Below are 22808 nucleotides of genomic sequence, written 5' to 3'. Positions count from 1 at the left end.
ATGAAGCAAAACAAAGTGGGATGGTGAAACATGGCAATTACCATTTCAGACTGCACATAAAATGTACAGCCTAAAAGTTCTTGGACCTGCAAGCCATCTAATAAAATGGAAATTTGAGGGACTCAAGCCTCGGAGTTTTATTTCGTTGGAGGTGCTTTTTGGAATCCTGACATTGGGGGGTTTTTTTGTAACAGAAAATGGTGGTGTTTGTCCTCATTTTTATTTAGATGACAGGAACTTTTATGAGATGGCAGGACCCATTCTACTTTCTCAGCTTTCTAACACCTTTCTCCTACATTGTATACTTAGCCAAAATAAAACATTGTTATGCCCTCTCTATTAAAAGGAACAAAATTAACAGTAAAAACAATAAAAGGTTCCAAAGCTCATTAAAAACACTTTTCACCTCTCTCTTCTTCAATATGTCATTATCTCCATCCAACCATTGTTTTCTCATTCTTCTCCTTCCTTCTGACCCATCCATTTTCCCTTCATATATTTATTTTAGAATTCGTATCTTTTGTCTATATGACCAAATCACCTCAACTTTTTTCTTTTGTATTGATAACTCTATTCCACACTCATTCAGCACCTCTTCATTCTTGATCCTACCTCTCCTTGTTTTACCCCATTCTCTTCTTAATCTTACTGTTTCAATGCATCTAATTTACTTTTAGATTTTTCTTGGAATGCTCAGGGGGAACAAAGTGAGCAGAAGCACAAGCTTATACACAGTCGTTTCCCCTTGTTTTGATAAAAAAAGTCCCTCACAGTACACCATATTCCATTCAAAATCTTTGTTATCAGTAACTTTAACCTTAAACTGTCTACTGTTGACCCTACCCCATTCCTAGGAGGTCAGTAGGGGCGTGCATAAGCGCACCAGCATGCCTAACATCCCTGTCCCCATTTATTTGTACCCATTTCCTGTGTTCTTATTCGTGTTTATTCTTATTCCTGTTATCTTGTACATGAGTGACAAACTAAATAAATAAATAAAAAATAAACTTCCCATCTGAAAGTTTTTAGACTCATTTTTCTACCCACAATCCAACTTTATGTTGTGATAAAAGTGCAAATTTTCATGATCCCCCAAAACTGCTGTTTTTTAATTCTTGGAAATTAAGAAATGTAGATTAAAAATGTCTGAGTGGTATTTATTGGAATGGGAAAGAAACACCTATTTCTGAGAATTTCAAAAATCGTGGGGGTGAGGGTGGGGTGGGGGAGAGAGTGCTACAACCTATCAACCACCTTTGACCAAAATTGCTAAATTGAATCTATGTCTACTGAAGCAGATTCTCTTCTCAGCTCTGCAAAAAATGTCATTGCCGCTTTGCTATCCTGATAAGGATAGCAGGCATCTGCATGTTTATTTTTTGGAAACTGAATGTAAGAGGACAGGTAGTCCTGTTTAGTGACCACAATTTGGACTGAAAACTCGGTCAATAGCAAAGTGACAGCTAAGTGAAACTATTACTGTTTTTATGATCTTACTTCAGCTTTTCCTTCCTTTATAGACCTGCAAAGGTCATAAATGCAAGGACAGACCACAAAGTTACTATTTCAACACTATTATAATTGCAAATAGTCACTAAGTGAGTTGGTTGCTAAACAAGGACAACCTGTAGATGATTGTGGCATGAACTAGAAGAGGTAGTTTATTTTTAACCCTGTTATATTTCAGCAGAATCTAACTTTGCTGCAACAAAACTAAACTGCCTCTCCTGGCTAAATATTAGTGAACCTTCTAATTTAAACTGTATATCTTCTAATAAAATGGAAAGATGACTTGGGACTTTGGAGCAAACTATATAGACCCTGAAATCTTGCCAATGTTTGATTTTTTTTATTGCCTTTTAAAAACAACTTGTGAAAGTCTCTCATTAAATAAAATGTAGAAGCAATAATGTGAATATATAAAAACAAAACTTTTAATGCAAAATCACCATAACCAAAAAGATTAGAAATTAAATTATATTATATCGTAGAACATGTGCAGTTGTAAATTATGAACTTTATGTAGTAAAATTATGAACATACCATTGTAAATTAAATTATTTTGTAGAACTTATGCAGGACTTCCATATTAATTTCAAAAGAACAAATAATGAAAATGTTGTTGTACAAAATACAGTATAAATTTATTTTTACAGAATGGCACAATAAAATCTGGACTGAAGATTTATTATTTTACCATGGTGGGAAAGTGCTGATATTGTGTTTGATGTCTTCGATGAATCTAATATTTTCATATGTGTTATACAGCTTTGTCATTTCATATATCATCCTAGTTAATAATGTTATCCATAACACTTCTAAATGTGGTAATCCCAATAATATCAAATGTGCTTGATGTGGAGTTGCACTTTGCAGAAATTTGAAGAAATTGAGAAAATCACTATAGGTATTTCTTAAATGCATATTGTGACCAGATCTCAGGAATTAATTATGGAGCAAACAGAGAATGAAGTAACTTTGGAGCACCATGTACCAGGGGTGAAATTGAGCAGTTTTTGACAGGTCCTGGAGAACCGGTAGCAGAAATTTAGAGTAGTTTGGAGAACTAGCAAATACCACCTCTGGCTGGCCCCAGAGTGGGGTGGAAATGGAGATTTGGCAATATCCTTCCCCTGCCACACCCACCAAGCCATGCCCACGGAACCGGTAGTAAAAAAAAATTGAATTTCACCACTGCCATGGATCCAGTTACTCACAAGCATGTCTATAATGTGAATACATAAAAAAAAAAATGCAAATCCAAATACAGGAACCAAGTGTCATCTGAAAGTCAAGAGTATAGCAACCAAATTCTATTTTCAGAAATGAAATCCACCATGAAAGCAATCAAGGCAATTGTCTTAAAAGAACGTGACTCTGAGCAATTAAACAAAGCATTCATAGACCCTGACCGAAGAAAATCCATTTGCTTTGATCCTCTCAAACGGCGATAGCATAATTGATGTTTAGCACCCCTGGCATTTTAAAAGAAGGAAACAAGTAGTATATGAAAACATATATTTTATGTCATGTAAGTAACAGTTGATGTGATGGGATAAACTATTCATGTGTGCATGCGTATAACACATGTACAGACAAACAAAGCACTATTAATTTTTATAAACACTGATCAACTCTTATAGCTAGTAATAAAAGGCAATCTTCCTTCATATATCATATAAATTATTTACCTGCTTCAATAGTCTATATCTTATACAACTATGCAGTTTCAAACTTACTCCAGAAATGGTAAGTACGTTTTTTGGCTAAACAGATTTTCATCATGATCAATTGTACATATTCTTAACTCCAGGGGCGGTTCTGGCTGCTGCTACTGCCAGTTCGCTCGAGGAGGTGCGATACGCACATGCATAGTACTTAAAAGAACTGCTTCCGTGCATGTGCAGAAGCAAAAAACAAGATGGTGGCATTTAAGATAGAACTGGTTCGGGGTCGTGGCAGGCCAAGTTACTACCTACTCGGATGAACCAGTCAGAAATGGTAGGAACCCACCTTTGCTTAACTCCTCCACTAAAAACAATGGAACTAAAAGGCCCTTCACTTTGGCTGAATTATTCTCAACCTTTTCTCAGGAGAAAAAAAGCCCTGAAGCTATGGCTGCCAAGATTCAGTGAATTATGATAAGGCAGCCAAGAGTGCTCTGTTTCTCTTTGATGCCATTTAATTGTCTAGATTTTTGCAGACCTAAAAAGGGATAGTGTCATCTCATAATAGCTTGTAATTTACTTTAGACAGTACTTGCATTTATCATAATGTCTGCTTTCCTTTGCACTGGTGTATCTTAATACATTGTTTTCAATAATTCTTTTCAGATAAATAATTAGCTTCCAGTTTTTCTCCATCAAGGGGAGAAAAGGTTCCCTACTGTAGCCCACTTCTGGACCTATGCTCTTAATTATGTTGCAATAATGATGTTAATTGGGAAAACCTGCAAGAAAATGGCAGCTATGCTTAATTACAGCAATACCTTTCCCATTGTTCCTGTGTTCTTTTCTAAACATTTAAGAGGGTTAATTTTAGCCTATATATTAAGAAGTAAGAACAACTGCAAAACATAGCCTATGTATCGGCCTGTACTACTAATTAAGAAGGGCAAGGTTGATTGAAGACACTGAAATTATTTTCCAGCTGATGATATCACAAAGTTTTTGAACAAGTTAATGGAATACATTATTCATGGTTAATGGTTTGACAGTTCTAAGAAATTTTGAAGGGGAATATTTTAGTAAGTTCTGTATGAATTTACCACTCATCATTATTTTACACTGCTGCAAGACAAATGGATAGATGAGCCGAGGTGGCGCAGTGGTTAGGGTGCAGTACTGCTGGCCACTTCAGCTGACTGTTATCTGCAGTTCAGCGGTTCTAATCTCACGGGCTAAAGGTTGACTCAGCCTTCCATCCTTCCGAGATGTGTGAAATGAGGACCCAGACTGTGGGGGTGATATGCTGACTCTGTAAACCGCTTAGAGAGGGCTGAAAGCCCTATGAAGCGGTATATAAGTCTAACTGCTATTGCTATTACTATAGATAACTGAGCACTCATTCCTGTTAAATTAATTGATCATGATACTTTCAATATTGCATTTTGTGTGATGTTACAATCCCACAATTCATGCCTTGGGCTCTAGAGTGCATTATGAAAAAAATGCATAATTGTATAATCCTAAAGTCTGCACACTCCACCAAGATGGAACAAAACCATATGCAAGGTTGCAAACTGTATTATATTGGACAAATAGGATACATCGCATCAAAGAAGTATGAAACACAACACTGCAATAAAGAATCAGGATTGTAAATATTTAACAACCACCATAGTGTTAAAACTAATCATTCATTTGACTGGGAGACTGAAATAGATCCCATAAAACAACCCCCCTCCCCCTGAGATTTCCTAGAAGTCTGCTACTCAAGCAAATGGACTACTAAGAGATTCATTGAACTGGATACTATCTACCATCTATCAGGTGCTTAAATTAAAATACCAGTCATCAACAGACAAGAACCAATCAAAATGGAAAGAGCAGGGCTCCCAAGAATGAATTGATCAATATCTTGCAGGAAACCTCCAATTAATCATCCTGAGTTCAAATCCTACATCGACTAAAAATTCTGCAACGCAATCTCTTCTGAATGGCTGCACCAAAAAAACTTAGCAAACAGGTTTTTTTTTCCCCCTCAGAAAACCTGATTAGCACCTTGGTAATAATGTCCCAAAGTCTGGAGTTCCCAGCTGCAAAGTATATACAAACCAGAATATCTCTATCAGGGATGGGATCCTACCGGTGTAATAACCGGTTCGCTGCGCATGCGCGCACAGTTCAGTGAATACTTACCTTCCGGATTACTGCTTGGGAAGGAAAACAGCTGAGGTGCAGCAGTCCACTCTGCTGCGTGACTCAGCTGAGAAGATAAAGGTAGGTAAAGTGCAGGGGCAGGCAGGGCTGGCAGGTCAACTTGCTCATGGGAGCTGATCTTCGGAGCTACAAATTTCCCCGAACTGGTGCAAACTGGTCAAATCCCACCCCTGCCTCTATTCTAAGATTTTTTTAAAAAAAAATTAACTTGCTAAAATGATTTATTCTAAAAAGGGACTGTCTGGTATAGTGGTTGAGTATTAGATTAGGACCAGTAGAATTCCACTTTTATTACTGTAATATAGCAAGTAGAGGTGAAGAATACAGAATATATTATCACATAAGTCTTGAATTAATGATGATAAGAAACAACTGCTTGTTTTCACTTCTTTTCAGATCAGGGATGATCTGTATATAAAGACACAGAGCCATCTTCTGTTTAACATTTCTATCTCTCAGCATAAGCCCCATCTTAATGCCCAGACCTTTCCTTGCATATAAAGGAGCTATGAGTCAGGACAGACTTTACAATTCCTACCGTTTGCTTTGCACATGGAAATTCTGACGTTCTGTCTCTATTCCAAGATTTTCAACTTGGACACCATTCAAATATGCACATTTCAGCTTACACACTTTTTGGTGATGGCCATGCTGGCTGCAGGAAGCTGCTCTGGACAGTCCATTCATAAAATCAAATAGTAAATGATTAGAGCCATGATGGCGAACCTATGGCACACATGCCACAGGAGGCACGCAGAACCCTCTCTGCGTCCATGCCAGCCGTCGCCCCAGCCTAGTCCCATCACGCATGTGCATGTGCCTCCTGCCGGCCAGCTGGTCTTCAGGTCTCTACTGCGCATGTGTGGGGGGGCACATGCAGGGGATACCGTGTGCATGCGTGGGGGCAGGACTCATGCATGGGGAGTAGGGTGCATGTGCGGGGGGCACTTGCATTGCATTTGGGGGGTTTGGGCACTTGGCACCAAAAATGTTAACAATCACTGAATTAGAGTACTCTGCTGAGAATGGGGAATACTGTGACTTGAAGTCAATAATAGAATAACAGAATTAGAAGGGACCTTGTAGGTTTTTAAATCCAATCCCCTGTTCAAGTAGGAGACTCTATGCCTTTTTTGACAAGTAGTTATCCAGTTCCACTGGTCAAGTGTTCCACTGTTTGATTCTTGTTAGTTATACGTTGGTTCTCTCCTTGACTAATTTCTATCCATTGTTTCTTATCTTGCCTTCAGATGCTTTGGAAAATAGATTGACCAGCTCTTCCCTCAAATATTGTAACACTGCTATCATGTCACCCCCTAGTTCAACCTTTCTTTGTATGTTTTAGCCCCCATGCCCCTAATCATGCTTATTGTTTTTATCTGCTCTCTTTCCTAAGACTCAACATCTTTTATATATAATGGGTTGACCAAAACTGTATGCGGTATTGCAGGTGTGGTCTTACTAAGGCTTTACAAAACGGTACTCGTACTTCACATGATTTTGTCCACAAGTCTTAAAGTTGCTGAGATTTGAAAACATAGCTCTAATAGAATAGACTAAACTATGCATGAAGTGTAAACCAGCCTCATCAAGTTCTTACCTAAACATTTTCTTGAATACTATGTAAAAACTGGTCTTTCATGTTATAATTATCTACTTATCATTCTTTTTTTGTTTTGTTCTAAATGTCATAGGAAAATATTTAATTAACAAATGTCTGAACAGGTCAAAACCACTGATCAAATTATGAATGTCCTCTATTAAAATATCTCTAGACAAAAATCTCTACTGTAATTACAGGTGAAATTACTAATTTCACTTCTGTTTATCATGATAATTAAGAATATTGTTCTGTGGAATCACATTAATTATACTGTTACATTCATTTTGGCCAATGTATATATAACCCAATTAACTTTCAAGATTCTTGATTCTGTTTTTTTTCCAGGATGCATAATGTTTTAAATTTTTTTTACAATTGCATCAAAAGAATGGAAGTTTGATTATATGCTCCCTTTATCAAAGAGTAGAAAAACAATGAAATACAATACTTAGTATTATTTTACTCATAAAATATGAGGCAGAGCATATTACTCCCAGGGATCTTTAAGATGTTCATTTCACTTTTTTTCTGAAGAGTTAGAAGATTATGTTAGTATAAAGGCAATATACTACTGAACCCAGCACATATAGCAATAGCTCTTAATTTTATATACCACACTACAGTGCCTTTTACAGTACACTCAGAGTGGTTTACAACATCTGCATATTGCCCCCAACAATCTTGGTCCTCATTTTACCGACCTCGGAAGGACAGAAGGCTGAATCAAGCTTGAACTCCATCAAGATTGAACTCCAGGCTATGGGCAAAGTTGGCTTGCAATACTGCATTCTAACCACTGTACCACCAGGGTTCGTTCATATCTTATACACACAAGATTAATCTGTCAGCAGGCTTCCCTAGACATCAACCTTCAGAATGGAGTTCATTGCCAAACTGCAATCCACAAAATACAAAGTGTGACTAAAATCCAGAAGAGATACATGGGTGTATCCATTGGTTTAAGATTCCGCTCTTGATGCTTACCAGGTTCAAGGATATTTTACTCTATACATATATACATTCACACACACACACAAACAAGAAATTGAAAGAAAGCATGCTGCAAAGGAAAACCCCAGAGTCCAGAATAAAACTTATTTTAAGACTGCTGTTAAGCTCCGAAAATTATTTAAAAAAAAATAAAAATGGTGAGCAGCTATAACCCAATGTTTGACTAGAAATGTGTGTTGGATAAAGATAAATAGAAGCTCCAGAAGACATGAATATGAGTAATTTGAAACTGCCTATATTTCCCCATGGTATCCATTTTATGAATGGCCAAATGCCTCTAAGCAATCATTTGGAAGAATATAGACCATTGAAGAGAATATGAAGAAGTTTTTTAATGTATTTTTTAACTTCCTTAGCTTTTTCATTTATGGTTGTATTTTTACCTTTTTCCTTAGCTATCTTAAATTGTCAGAAAAGTGAGTAAAAGTGTACAAAAAACCCCACAAAAGATTATACAAATGTTGACAAAGGTTACATATTATGTATTTTCATAAAGGTCTGCCATCAATACATACATATAACATATAAATATACATATACATACTGTACATATCTGTATACATTGTATGTGTGTGTATGTACACGCGCACACACTTTATTGATTAGTTTTAACCATATCATTAAACAATAAAATACAACAAAGAAAGGAATACAGTTAAAAATATAATCAGTACCAATATAAGTCAAATAATTTCACTGGCCCTATAATCAACTAAAATCTCTGCTAGGTGATTTTTTCATTTTCTGCATTGTTTTATTTTAAATTGATGCCCTGCAGATTAAAAAAAAATCTGTTTAATGCCACAACTGAAATTTAAATCAATTCTCCTAATGAGAGAACCAAACTATTTAGCCCATTCCTCTGTTCAGTTCAACTATCCAAATTAAAGTATTATGGCTCATTGTATCATCAGCCAGATGTTTAGCCTGGACTTGGCATTTTTATCTATCTATCAAATTCTTCCCAAGGATTGGTATCATTGTTATATATTTATTGGCCACCAACTCCAATGGACACCAGTCTTCTTGGCAGATTCCAGCAAAGAAGGAACTCATCATCACTCTAGGTAATTGTTCTTTATCAAACTACCTTATTCTATTAAGAATGTTGACTATGTACTACATACACTGTTTCACCCCATGACAGTTTCTGCACTGAAAACACCCTGGTTTTTCTTTAGTATTCAGGCGTAACATTTCTATTCCACAAAAACTCTAGTGGATGCCCCCAGTTGAAACCTAAACCAATTCATCTGAATGTATTTATAAGTGTCAATAAACTTGTTCGATTTGAGAATCAGTGAGAAGAATTAATGATCTACCAGTAGTATTATTTGATTTGAGAAGGACTTGTTTTCTTGCAGTGCCACTTTATGCCTTTAGATGGCACATTTTCCATTTTGGAAAAAAAAATCAACTACAAGTATCTACTATACAGGTAACCTTCGAGTTACAACAGTTTCTTTAGTGACCATTCAAAACTACAATTGCACTGAAAAAGTGACTTGTGACTGTTTTTACAAAGATTGCAACATCCCCATGGTCATGTGATCAAAATTCAGATGCCTGGGCTCATATTTATGACGGTTGCCATGTCCCAGGATCATGGGATCATCGTTTGCAACTTTTGGACAAGCAAAGTCAATGGGGAAGCCAGATTCACTTAACAACTGTCTTACTAACTTAATAACTACAGTGATTCACTTAAGAACTGTGGAAAGATTGTAAAATGGGGCAAAACTCACTTAACAACTGTCTTGCTTTGCAACAGAAATTTTGGGCTCAATTGTGGTCGGAAGTCAAGGACTACCTGTACTCCTATTACTTCCTATCAGAAGACATCCTGTAAGAATGTAAAGTCAAATTGGTTGTGTTTGCGGGGGGGGGGATCTTTTGTTTGAGAAACAAACAAAAAGTCAAATGGAATTAATTTGTATAAGCAGAAAGGATTTCCTGCAAAATCTGTGCATCTCATGTTGTTGAGGCATACAGTGAAGGGAACATAGTCATGTGCATATAATTACTCATACAAATGTGACCACAGTATGGCTGAGAACCTGTGTATCTTTGTAAATATATAAATACTATAGTGTATTACAGTGAATGCTGTATTAAATTTCAGCCCTTACTGTACTGAATCATAAAACACACACAAACACACACGATGGCTTTCATTTAATCTAACACTTTGAAAAGCTGCCACAATGATCGAATGAAGAAGTACTATACCGGTAGATGTTTTTCTGAGCTTCTTATAGAAAAGAATTTTTTTTTAAAGCAGCATAATTCATTCAGTTGACCTCCTCGGGGTGCTGTTGGCCAGACAGCGTCAGCTAGCGACCCCCAGGGGGAGACCCTTCTCTGTGGGAGCGCCTTCCCTCTGGAATGAGCTGCCCCCCAGAGCTTCGCATAATCCCCAACCTCCAGTCCTTCCGACGCGCCCTAAATGTTGGGTTTTCCACCAAGCTGGCCTGGCCTGAACAGAATAAAATCAATGATTAATTTAATTGTTAATTTTAATCTAATTTTTAAAATTTTTATTGTTAATATTAATTGAGTTTGTTTTTGGATACTTTATTTAATTTCCTTTTTAACTTTTGTAATATGTGTGTTTTTTTTAATGTTGTACGCTGCCCTGAGTCCTTTGGGAGAAGGGCGGCATATAAATCCAATGAACTAATGAACAAACAAACAAATTGGCTCTAAAGAAATGAACAACATATCATCTACACATTAATACTAGGCAACCTACTGGGCCAACATGCAGAAGCATTTCTTGTAAAATATTGTTGAATGATGATGAAAGGTTGAAATTATGACATTTCCCCAAAAGGTACTTATGAGTTCCAGTACCAGAGTTCCAACAGTGGCAACGTCCCATGGTCACATGACCACATTGTGGGTGCTTGGCGAGTGGTTTATCTTTACAGCCACTTGGAGCATTCAAAACCCATCTTTCGCAAGAAGGCAAAGACCACAAAGAAGATTGTGCTGAGACTGGAGTGCGTGGAGCCGATTCGGCTCCACGCACTCCAGTCTCAGCACAATCTTCTTTGTGGTCTTTGCCTTCTTGCGAAAGATGGGTTTTGTCTGACCTCCATAGCCACTGCGCTTACGGTCGTATCTCAGCTTTCCTTGAGCATACAAAGACTCTTTATCCTTCTTGTGTTGGGTGACTTTGCGGGGCTGATGTTTGCCACATTTCTTGCAGTAAGTCCTGCGGGTTTTCGGGACATTCACCATCTTGCCAACGTTAGCGGCGCCCAGAGAAAGAGCCTCTCCAAGTGGCATCATGTGACACGTTTTATGACTTTTCTGCCAGAATCTGGCCTTTTTGCCCAATTTCCTGCCAAAAGTGACCATGTGAATTCATTAATGATTGCAGCACTCACTTAATGACTGCCACAAAAAAGATTGTAAACTCAGTCACATGGGCGCCTCTTTCAACTTATGATGGAAATCTGGGTTTATTTATGTCGTAAGTCAAGGACTATCTGCATCAATCTATTCTTGAAGGATCCCATGATTCTCATGAGTCCTAAGGTCAATGCCTTGGGTTTGGCTGCAACAAAAGAAATTACGGTCTGTTGAATGAATAAAGGTAAAAGTCAGTTATTGGGCCAAGGGTAATCTAGGACAGCAATGCCAATGAAATAAGTAGCACACATAATTATCTTAGGGAGATATATAGGACGTGCTCACCTAATCTTTTGTGGTTATCTGGTGCTGATTATCACAATTGAGTTCACAGATGACCCCACTTGATTAATAAAGTTTTAAGTTTTTCCCACCCTTCCCATATTTCTGCAATTTATATATAGCTGTGTTTTCCCAACACACCTTCTTCTCTTTACATACCGATTGGCAATGGCGCAAACACTTTTCCTTTCTTATGTTAACAAAAAGTCAGCCTTCCAGTTCTCAAACGGGAGCCACATTTTCTTGGTGACAAGGCAGTCAGAGTAGTAATCACCATGCTTGGATAAGAGCAATGTGGGGAAAAGTATGATGGCTACAAAGCACATTAGATACAAGCTGTAATCCTACAGAATGTGGAATGGCAGAATTAAAAAATGTGTATTCCTTGATTTGAACCCTCCATAAAACCAGAATCATTTATGCATGTATTTGATTTTTATCCTGCCTTTATTACTTTATAAGTTACTCAAGGCAGAAAAAATACAAAATATATTTTCCTGCTCCTATTTTCCCAACAACCACCCCATCAGGTGGGTTCGGCCGAGGGAGAGTGACTGGCCCAAAGTCATCCATTTGTGTCTAAGGCAGGACCAGAACTCACCATCTCCTGGATCCTAGCTCCTTAACCATTACATCAAAATGGCTCATTAATGCATCATGGATCCATAATATTAGAAGGTTGTCCCTTTAAAACCAAACAATAGAAGGAAAGAAATTGGTCTGGATGCAGGGTATACAAGATCAATGTAGTCCTTCTGTGAGGGAGATGGGCAGTTTCTAAATATAAGTTAATAAATAAAAAATAAATTTAAAAATGTATGCCATTCTACTCTATCCTGGCACTCTTCAGACATACTGGATGACATTCTTTTTATTCTCTTGTAGTTTTTTTGTTTAACCCCCAAGTTTGCCATCTGTGACCATTCATTTTCACTCTTTAATTTCAGTCAAAATATTATTGTCTTTGATATTTGCCATGCAACATTGATTTCATCAGTAATATCTTGGCAGAGTGGATAAAAACAAGGTTTAGATCCTGGAGGGTACTCCTGGAGGTAGTCTATTGAGGGCTGTCTGTCTCAAAGACTCCATTTTACCTCCAAACTGAGGGCAGCCGCAGGGCTCCAAATACCAGTTGCTGGGAAACAGTGTGAGGGTGGTAAGTGGCAAGGAATTTGTCTCCACGTCTTTGCAGGCAGCCCAGATAGATCTGACTAGCCCGTGAGAACTGGAATAGTGGACTGAGTTATGCTTTAGCCTGATTCAGCAGAGCTACTCTTAATGTTGAACTCTAAACTTAAAAAGAAAAAAAGAAAACAAGAACAAAAGTTCACAGTACGGCCCTGAATGGAATGATTCAATGCACATACATGGAAGTGATAAATATCACAAAAGTGCATCACACAGCAAGTATGCAGGAATACAAAACAGCAAGAGATTAAGCAGAGAAATATAAACAGCTCAAGCATCTATCTAAGCTGACTCCCTACAAACTAGATGTTCCTGTGTGAACCTTGTACTTCCTCTGTACATCCTGATAACCAGGATGCAATCTTCCCTCAGGCAGCGTTTGCTGCTGCTCGACTGGATTAGCCAGTGTGTTAGTTGCTGTTGCAAGAGCCTAAAGATAATGAATAACAACAGAGCAATGCAGTTTTAATGCAGGGTCTTACTTCATGGCCTCCAAACAAAGTGCAATACTAAAATAATTTAATTATTGAGCTGCAATCACTATATATGCTCACTAGTTTCACTCAATTTGCACTTTGTTTGTACATGTAGCCTAGTCAAACGCCATTTTAATGTTCTTTAAAAAAAAGTTTCATTGGACTTTTATTTTTAAATATACATCAATATCAAGACATGAACAGTGTGGACTTTGGGTATGATTCATTTTTGATACAAATAGCAATAATAATAATAATAATAATAATAATAATAATAATAATAATAATAATAACAACAACATCCTTTACTGAAAAGGCAATGAAACAATGGAGAACTGAGTTGGCAATAGGGAATGAGAGCTACGGAATGGTTAATATCAAGCGAGGAATTTTCCAGGGTGATTCACTTTCACCTCTTCTCTTCATCATCGCAATGATCCCACTATCAGTAATCTTAAAAAAAATGAAATTAGGCTACCAAACAGCCAAAAAAGCTGAAAAAATTTCGCATTTACTATATATGGATGATTTGAAACTCTATGGAAAGTCAGAAATAGAAATCCAATCATTGACAAATACAGTCCGAGTATTCAGCACCGATATTTCAATGCAGTTTGGCATGGAAAAATGCGCCACTGTATCCATAAAAAGGGGCAAAATCACTGCATGTGAGGGAATTGAAATGCCCAATGGCCAACTAATTAAATGCAAAGAAAATGAAGCCTACAAATACTTAGGCATTCTGCAGTTGGATAACATCAAGCATGGAGAAGTAAAAACTATTGTCAGGCGAGAGTACACCAACAGAGTTAGGAAAATTTTGAAATCTAAATTGAATGGTGGAAATACAATCAAGGCCATAAATACCTGGGCAATACCAGTTATAAGATACACAGCTGGCATAGTTAACTGGACACAAGCTGATTTGGACCTTTTGGACCGAAAAACCAGGAAACTAATGACAATGCACTACAGTTTACATCCACGTGGTGATACTGATAGACTATATCTGCCCCAAAAATCAGGTGGCAGAGGATTATTACAAGTGAAGCAAACAGTTGAAGAAGAAAAACATGCACTGGTTGATTATTTAAAAGAAAGTCAAGAACATCTATTAATCGAAGTAAAGAACAAAAATCTACTGAAGGCCCAACAGACAAAACAAGAATACAGAAAAGATGTGATAAAATCAAGAATGGAGAGTTGGCAGAACAAAGCACTGCATGGTCAATTTCTGGAAAAAATAAAAGATAAAGTGGACAGTGAACAAACTTGGTTATGGTTAAAAACAGGTACATTAAAGAAAGAAACAGAGTCACTAATCCTGGCTGCGCAAGAACAAGCTATCCGCACAAATGCCATTAAGGCCAAAATCGAAAAATCCTCTGATGATGCCAAATGCAGACTTTGCAAAGAAGCTGATGAAACTGTTGATCACATACTCAGCTGCTGTAAAAAAATCGTGCAGACTGATTATAAATTGCGGCACAATTCAGTAGCACAAATGATCCATTGGAATTTGTGCAAAAATTATAATATTAAAACAGCAACAAACTGGTGGGAACATCAGCCTGAAAAAGTAACCGAAAATCAGATGGTCAAGATCTTGTGGGATTTCCGTATACAAACCGACAAAATACTGGTGCATAATACACCAGACATCACACTGGTTGAGAAAAATAAGGTCACAATCATAGACATCGCAATACCAGGTGATAGCAGGGTCGCCGAGAAGGAACATGAAAAAATCGCAAGATACCAGGACTTAAAAATCGAAATTCAACGACTATGGCACAAACCAGCAGTGGTAATTCCAGTGGTAATTGGCACACTGGGTGCTATTCCAAAAGCACTGGAATTACATTTAAAACAGTTAAAAATTGACAAAATCACCATCAGTCAAATGCAAAAAGGCGCACTGCTTGGATCTGCATGCATATTACGAAAATACGTTACGACGTCCTAGGCCCCTGGGTGGGGCCCGACTAGTAACCAATGCCAAATCCGGCGAAACAACTGGCCGCTGTGATACAATTGTACAACAACAACAACAACAACAATAATAATAATAATAATAATAATAATAATAATAAATAATATCATCGCAATGATCCCACTATCAGTAATCTTAAAAAAAAAATGAAATTAGGCTACCAAACAGCCAAAGAAGCTGAAAAAAAATTCACATTTACTATATATGGATGATTTGAAACTCTATGGAAAGTCAGAAATAGAAATCCAATCATTGACAGTCCGAGTATTCAGCACCGATATTTCAATGCAGTTTGGCATGGAAAAATGTGCCACTGTATCCATAAAAAGAGGCAAAATCACTGCATGTGAGGGAATTGAAATGCCCAATGGCCAACTAATTAAATGCAACAAAAATGAAGCCTACAAATACTTAGTCTTAGGCATTCTGCAGTTGGATAATATCAAGCATGGAGAAGTAAAAAATATTGTCAGGCGAGAGTACACCAACAGAGTTAGGAAAATTTTGAAATCTAAATTGAATGGTGGAAATACAATCAAGGCCATAAATACCTGGGCAATACCAGTTATAAGATACACAGCTGGTATAGTTAACTGGACACAAGCTGATTTGGACATTTTGGACCGAAAAACCAGGAAACTAATGACAATGCACTATAGTTTACATCCACATGGTGATACTGATAGACTATACCTGCCCCGAAAATCAGGGGGCAGAGGATTATTACAAGGGAAGCAAACAGTTGAAGAAGAAAAACATGCACTGGCTGATTATTTAAAAGAAAGTCAAGAACATCTATTAATTGAAGTAAAGAACAAAAAACTACTGAAGGCCCAACAAACAAAATAAGAATACAGAAAACATGTGATAAAATCAAGAATGGAGAGTTGGCAGAACAAAGCACTGCATGGCCAATTTCTGGAAAAAATAAAAGATAAAGTGGACAGTGAACAAACTTGGTTATGTTTAACAACAGGTACATTAAAGAAAGAAACAGTCACTAATCCTGGCTGCGCAAGAACAAGCTAAAATTGAAATTCAACGACTATGGCACAAACCAGCAGTGATAATTCCAGTGGTAATTGGCACACTGGGTGCTATTCCAAAAGCACTGGAATTACATTTAAAACAGTTAAAAATTGACAAAATCACCATCAGTCAAATGCAAAAAGCCGCACTGCTTGGATCTGCACGCATATTATGAAAATACGTTACGACGTCCTAGGCCCCTGGGTGGGGCCCGACTAGTAACCAATGCCAAATCCGGTGAAACAACTGGCCGCTGTGATACAATTGTATAATAATAATAATAATGTTACATTAATCAAACTTATATAATCATAGTATTAATATAGAGTAGTTGTTTCATATTTCAATGTTCCATGTTAATGCCAATGATATTATTAAGCATACATAATACCACCTTTCAACTTCTAATCTTTCCATCTAGTTATTACTTATAGTCTATTATATAAAATTATATCTGCTAATATTCCCCCAATTTCTTATTTCTACCTCTATTTTAGCTTCTAGAATAGAGCTTCTTCCTCTATTCTAGGTCACCATTACTAATCCTAGCGTTAATAAACATGTTTATATTAAGACATAGTCCATTATTTGGTTATTCAAAGTCTCAGAATGCCATTCTAGTACCAACTATCATACTATTTAATCATACCTAATAGTACCAAGTTTCAACCTCCAATCTTTCCATCTAACTATTGCTTTATATAAAAGTCTGTTTTCTTATTTCTACCACTATTCTGGTTTTTAATCAAGCCATCGGTATATTAGGGGGAAAAAAGAAAGAAATTCCTTTCTATTCATCATCTCTTGTCCGTTTTAATCCTTCAATTTTTATTCGTTTTTTAGCTTGCCTCCCATACTCCTCTCTTGGATCTTTATCTCTATCAGCATCTGTGTCTTCACCATTCAATCTGAATATTTTCTCCATCTCTATCCTCCTAAGCTGCCAGGTCTCCAGAGTGTCCACCCACACCCCTATCTCCCTTTCAAAAGCATCTTCCAGGTTATCCAATTCCATTTTTAAATCTCTTAAGGTACTTTTATCTTGGTTTATTTCATCAGTCATTATTATCTTTATCAACTTCTTGCTTTAATTGCTGGTTTGTCTGTTCTATTTTTTCCTCCATTCTTGCTGCTGTCTCCTCTTTTTCCTGGACTCTTTGATTTTCATTCATTATCCATTGTAGGATGTTTTCTATTTCCCCATTTATGCCTTGCAATAGGTTCTTTAGCTCTCTGTGATTCTTTGTCATAGTGTCCCAAATGCTTTGAAACATCAAGGCCATTTCTTTTGAAATCTCACTCATTTCCCCCTGGTGGAGCATCTTGTCTTATTTTAGTAAGTCCCGCTCTTACTCAATAGTTCAAAAAAATATATTCAAGTCCAATGTTGCTCCTCAGAAAGTTCAAGAATCAAAGTTCTTTACATCTTAAGATTTTTAATCAGTTCCATTTACATAGTCTAGGCAGCTTTCCACAAATCAAAAGTCACTTTACTTTACTTAAGAGTCTTCTTTATTCTTACAATAGAGTCTCCAGTAATCATAAAGTAAATAGTTATAGAACAGAATCACCACAGTCCTCCAGATGAATGTTGTTTATTTTTCTTATCAGGAATTCCCCCAGGCTTATAGAGTCTCTTTTCCTGGATTTTCTTCTTCTTTTCTTTTAAAGTTAGGGTCTAAATAAAAAAAGAAATCTTCTCACCCAACTCCAATCTCACCCAGCTCCAATCTTCTCACCGCTCCTACACATTTATTTGTTGCCTTGGCTGTCCCAACTTCATGGCAGCCATGATGGCTGCCTCTTCTCATTGTGGATAAGAGGGAAGAAGCCCTGGGTCAAGCAGGAGAGTTGCAGCTCAAGGTGGCTTTAGCTCCTTTCAGAGCCGTCCAACGGGGAGAACTCGGCGCGGAGACCTGCTCCTCCCATCCAATCTCATCGTGACGTCAGCCAGAAGTCTGTTCTTTTTTATTTGTTGTCTTCTGTATTTTCTATATGGTACTTCATCTGAAAAGCTTATGGGAAAAAAAGGATAAATTAAAAATTTCCAAGCTAAGTGTATATTAACAAAAATTGTGAACAAGCATTTTGCAGTGTTAAGCTTGGAAAGATTTTGGATGATCTTATTGATTGCACTTTCTTTTCTTTTTGTTTCCTAATTTCTAATTTGCATTTAAAGCAGGTAAATAAAGATGGTTCTTGTTTAATAACCATTGCACTTACAGCTGTCCTGTGTGATCACACAATCACCATTTGCAATCTCCTTTCCCAAATTCCTACACGCAGTTAATGGGCAAGTCTGCAAGTAGTTACAAATGTGATCATATGATGTCCTTGCTTAATGAACCCATGCACTTTATGTCTGCATCACTTACTGATGCAAATTCTGGTCCCAACTGTCATTATTAAGTGAGAACTACTTGTATTTTTTTTTTAAAAAGACAACATCAATAAATGGACAGATAATTATTGAAATCATACGAGTGTGTAATATAACATCATCATAATTATATATATATATATATATATATATATATATATATATATATATATATATATATATATATATATATATATATATATATATATATATATATATATATATATATATATATATATATATATATATATATATATATATATATATACTTAAAGTACCTCCCACCCTGGCTGGCTGATAAAGGAGTCGTTCTCTGTAGCTCAAATGGTTAACTCCCTGCCTGGGAGGCAATGGAGCACAGGTTATATATATATATATATATATATATATATATATATATATATATATATATATATATATATATATATATATATATATATATATATATATATATATATATATATATATATATATATATATATATGTTGTATTTGTGCTGATAAATAAATAAAGGGAGACTAGTATAGTATATTTGGGCATACCAGGGGTTGTGACTCTAAATATATATATATATATATAGTTAGACTTTGTCCTATTGCAATCAAGACAACTCTTTTATGTCTAACCTATACACATAAAACAATATGGAAGCTAGGGAATAATATGGTATAAAACCTATAATACTATCACTTTCAAGATCCACTAAGATCAACATGAGTAGTTTTTTGTCCATCTTCATTTGGCTGAAGGAGGCCACAAAGTAGAACTTTGCATATTGCTTTGTTTACTTTGAATTTTTATGCCCAGTTTCATTTTTAATGATGAGACAGTGCCATAATACGGGGGGGTTATTTGTCACATTGCAGGTGTGATTAAAACCTAAAACTTCTCATCAGGAATTAAATGCACCTAGATTCTTATTGTACTTACATACAATATCACAGAAAGGATATGACTAAGCATGAAGAGGCATTCTGGTAATTAACTAATTTAAAAGATAGCTGGTGTTTAACTGTGCTACTTATAGATTAAACATGTAAATACAAGCACTGGACTCTGAAAAACATCTTTCTTCCTCAGCAACACAAAAACAAACAGTTAAATCAAATAAAGTTCCGTTCTGGGGTATTTGTTTTTGAGTAGACTTTTTAAAAATTGTATCGATACCATTAAGAGCCTATATAAAGCTAAAATGATCAGTGGGGAAAATAGATTTTAAAAGTTATCAAATATGGATTCTAATCCAATCAGAAGAACTCAGCAGAAGAGAAGTTAGCTATAAAATAAATAATGCTAATTGCATGAATTTGAGCAAGCACTTCAAGCTGTCATTCAATGCACAATGCAGATAATCCTTCCTTACTGACACAATTGGGATGAGCAACTCACTGTAGTCATTCAACAGGACATTGCTACAATTTGCAATTTCTCTTCCACATTCTTCATTAGCTCTGCTTGTTGGAAAGCAGTTGTGAGTTCACAAATGGTGACTATGCAACTGCGAGATGCTGCAATGATGATAAATGTGCACTGGTTTTGAACACCTGAACGGTGATTATAGCATAGCAGAATGCTGCAATGGCCATGTCCTACCTCATATTTTCATGCTTTTATGTTGCATGCGTAGGTGTCTTCAAATTTTTCACTGCTACTGTCTGTCTGGACATGCTCCTCAAGTTTTTGGCAACAGAAGTGGTTTGCTACTGTTTTCTTCTTAGTACTTAAAGCAGTGTTGGCTTGTTGGGGAATTCTGGGAATTGAAGTCCCAGAATTAAAAGTTGCCAAGTTTGAAAAGCTCTGGCTTAGGGACAAAGGCATCAAGCTGGGTTTGTGTTTAAGGCAGAACTGAAACTCAGTATTTCCTGGTTTCTTCCTTGGCACTTTTAACAACTACACCAAAATGTTTCTCAGCTTTTAATGTACTCAACTATTTTACAAGCATAAAGTAACAGGTAACATATGTAAGGTTAAATAAAGGAAAAGTCTTATTTCTAAAAGCATATATTTTAAAATTGTTTTCAATGTTATGGTATGTATTATATTCATATAATATTCCTCTCTATTGTTCCACCCCACTTACATATTTTACCTGCCTTCTCAAGATGGTCATTCTGCCTAGTCAAGCAGGATGCTGGACAAACTTCATTGTTAAACAAAGCAAACAATAAGTGAAACAAGTCATGTTTGTGATCTTATTTCATAACTTTCCTTTGATTTACAGACCTGCAAAGGTCGTAAATGTGAGGACTGGTTATAAAGTTGTTGTTTTTTACCACCATTGTTACTGCAAACAATCACTAAATGAGACAGTTGCTAAATGAGGACAACCTATATAATAATACCTTACTTACACAGTGAAATTTTTAAGCTGGCACTTTTTTACTCACAAATAAATTTATTTCTGAACCCAAAGGACTGTGTTCAAACTTTCTTTCAAAGTTATCCAATATGCTATCCTATGCATATTTATTGAAAGTAACTTCTACCAAGTTTATTAAGGTTTTTTTCAGATCAAATTTTCTTCTGAGAAGCAAAGAATTTAAAAAACACATGATTTGATAGTTTTTATTTACATTCACAATTACATCAAGCTGAGATTCTTTAAAAAAAAGGAAATTAGAAATGTGTAACAGCCAAGTTTTTGTAACTGACATTCTTTGGTTATTTGACAAAGGAAATCATACTCATGTACTGTATCTAAAAATTCCATTTTGGACTTCAATAACACACAAAACCTGTTATTCTAGATAAAACCTGTTGTTTGTTTAAATTAATTTATATGGCTGCCTATCTCACATATGTGACTCTGGGATGCTAACAAAATTTTAAAACACCAAACAAGAGAAAAACAATAATCAAGAACAGAATGAGCATAGTATGCCAATCAAGGAGGTCAGCGATCAATTCATCTGTGTTGGAAGAAATATCTTCTGGGTTCAGTTCCAAGTGGGGAGAAAGACACTGGAAACATGGTGGCTGATTGGAAAGATGGTTTAATGGTGAACAGGACCACATGGCTTGAGGTCCTGGGCAAAAAGGCACATGAAGTGAAGAGAGACTGAGATTTATACCCTCTGTTTGAATTTGAGCTTGTATTCTGATTGGTTGTCAGACTCCCATGGGGCCATGTAGGGGTAATTTGTAGGTTGTGTTTTTGAGTTCCAAGCTTGGTTGAGCCTTGCTGGGTGATGATGTAATGAAAGGGCTTTGGGCAATTCCTACCTGCCTGAAGGAGGTGGATCTTTGTTATGTAGAATAGACTGGCCGAGGCCTTAATGGTCCATTGACAAAGGTGTGCGTGTGTGTTTGTGTGTGTGTTTCTGCCTCCCTTTTAGGGTAAATATTCTGCCCTTTTAATATTTCCTAAAATATTTCATTTTTCTAGGAGAGGGATGGGTGCTAATTTCCCACATATGTTTTAACTAACCTTTTTGCCCCACCCCCTCTGCTTTGGAAAAGTCAGATCTTAAGCGGAAAAGCCGACAGTGTTTGAGGGCTTAACATGTCCCATCAGCTTAAGAATACTACTTGTGGCCTCAGTAAGATGCCATTATCCAGAGGTCACCTATTTCAGAAAAGTGAATTGTAAGCTACTTAAAATTGATCCTCCTTTAACTCATTCCCCCTCCTTCTCTCCATCTCCTCCATGGGATTTGGGGCAGCGCATCGGAGCAGCCCCTTTTCTGCCTCAAGGCACATTCACAGGATACCTAAAACTGCTAAGAAGAGTCGAAGGCACCCGGATATTCTGCAGCACTGATCTGAAGGCACACGAGTTGTGCTAGGATACCGTGCAAGCTTAAAACGTATGGCTTGCTTTCTAATGCGAATCCACCCAGTGTGGTTAGCCTGTGGTTTGGTGTCTTGACACAAACCCCAAACAAGTGAGTTAATCCTGTGTAAATCAAAGCCGAGGGGACCACAAACCTCACCGCGGAAGCGTACGTTCTTCATTACCGTACTTGACTCGAAAACGGGTTCGGGGGGGGGGTCTGCCCCAGAGGAAGGAACACAGCGCTCCTCCTCCCCGCAGGCAGATTATCCC

The 22808-nt window shown here is 36.8% G+C and overlaps 1 protein-coding gene across 1 annotated transcript in view; it reads left to right on the top strand.

The window, feature by feature from the left end:
* LOC106539176 (inactive ADP-ribosyltransferase arh2) overlaps nucleotides 1–7065 on the top strand; it is a 47519-nt gene extending 40454 nt beyond the window's left edge. Inside the window, exon 8 of the mRNA XM_087726403.1 lies at nucleotides 6632–7065. Within this exon, the coding sequence (XP_087582529.1) occupies nucleotides 6632–6647 (16 nt within the window). The 3' untranslated portion in view covers nucleotides 6648–7065. The remainder of the gene's footprint in view (nucleotides 1–6631) is intronic.
* The last annotated feature ends 15743 nt before the right edge of the window (nucleotides 7066–22808 follow it).

This window comes from Thamnophis sirtalis, unplaced genomic scaffold (genome assembly GCF_051295495.1).
Source record: "Thamnophis sirtalis isolate CommonGarterSnake01/CBP01778 unplaced genomic scaffold, rThaSir2_p1.2 scaffold_12, whole genome shotgun sequence".
NCBI classification, from domain to species: Eukaryota; Metazoa; Chordata; class Lepidosauria; order Squamata; family Natricidae; genus Thamnophis; species Thamnophis sirtalis.
The sequence above is the reverse complement of the archived record's forward strand: the minus strand, read 5'-3'. Positions and strand labels throughout refer to the sequence as shown.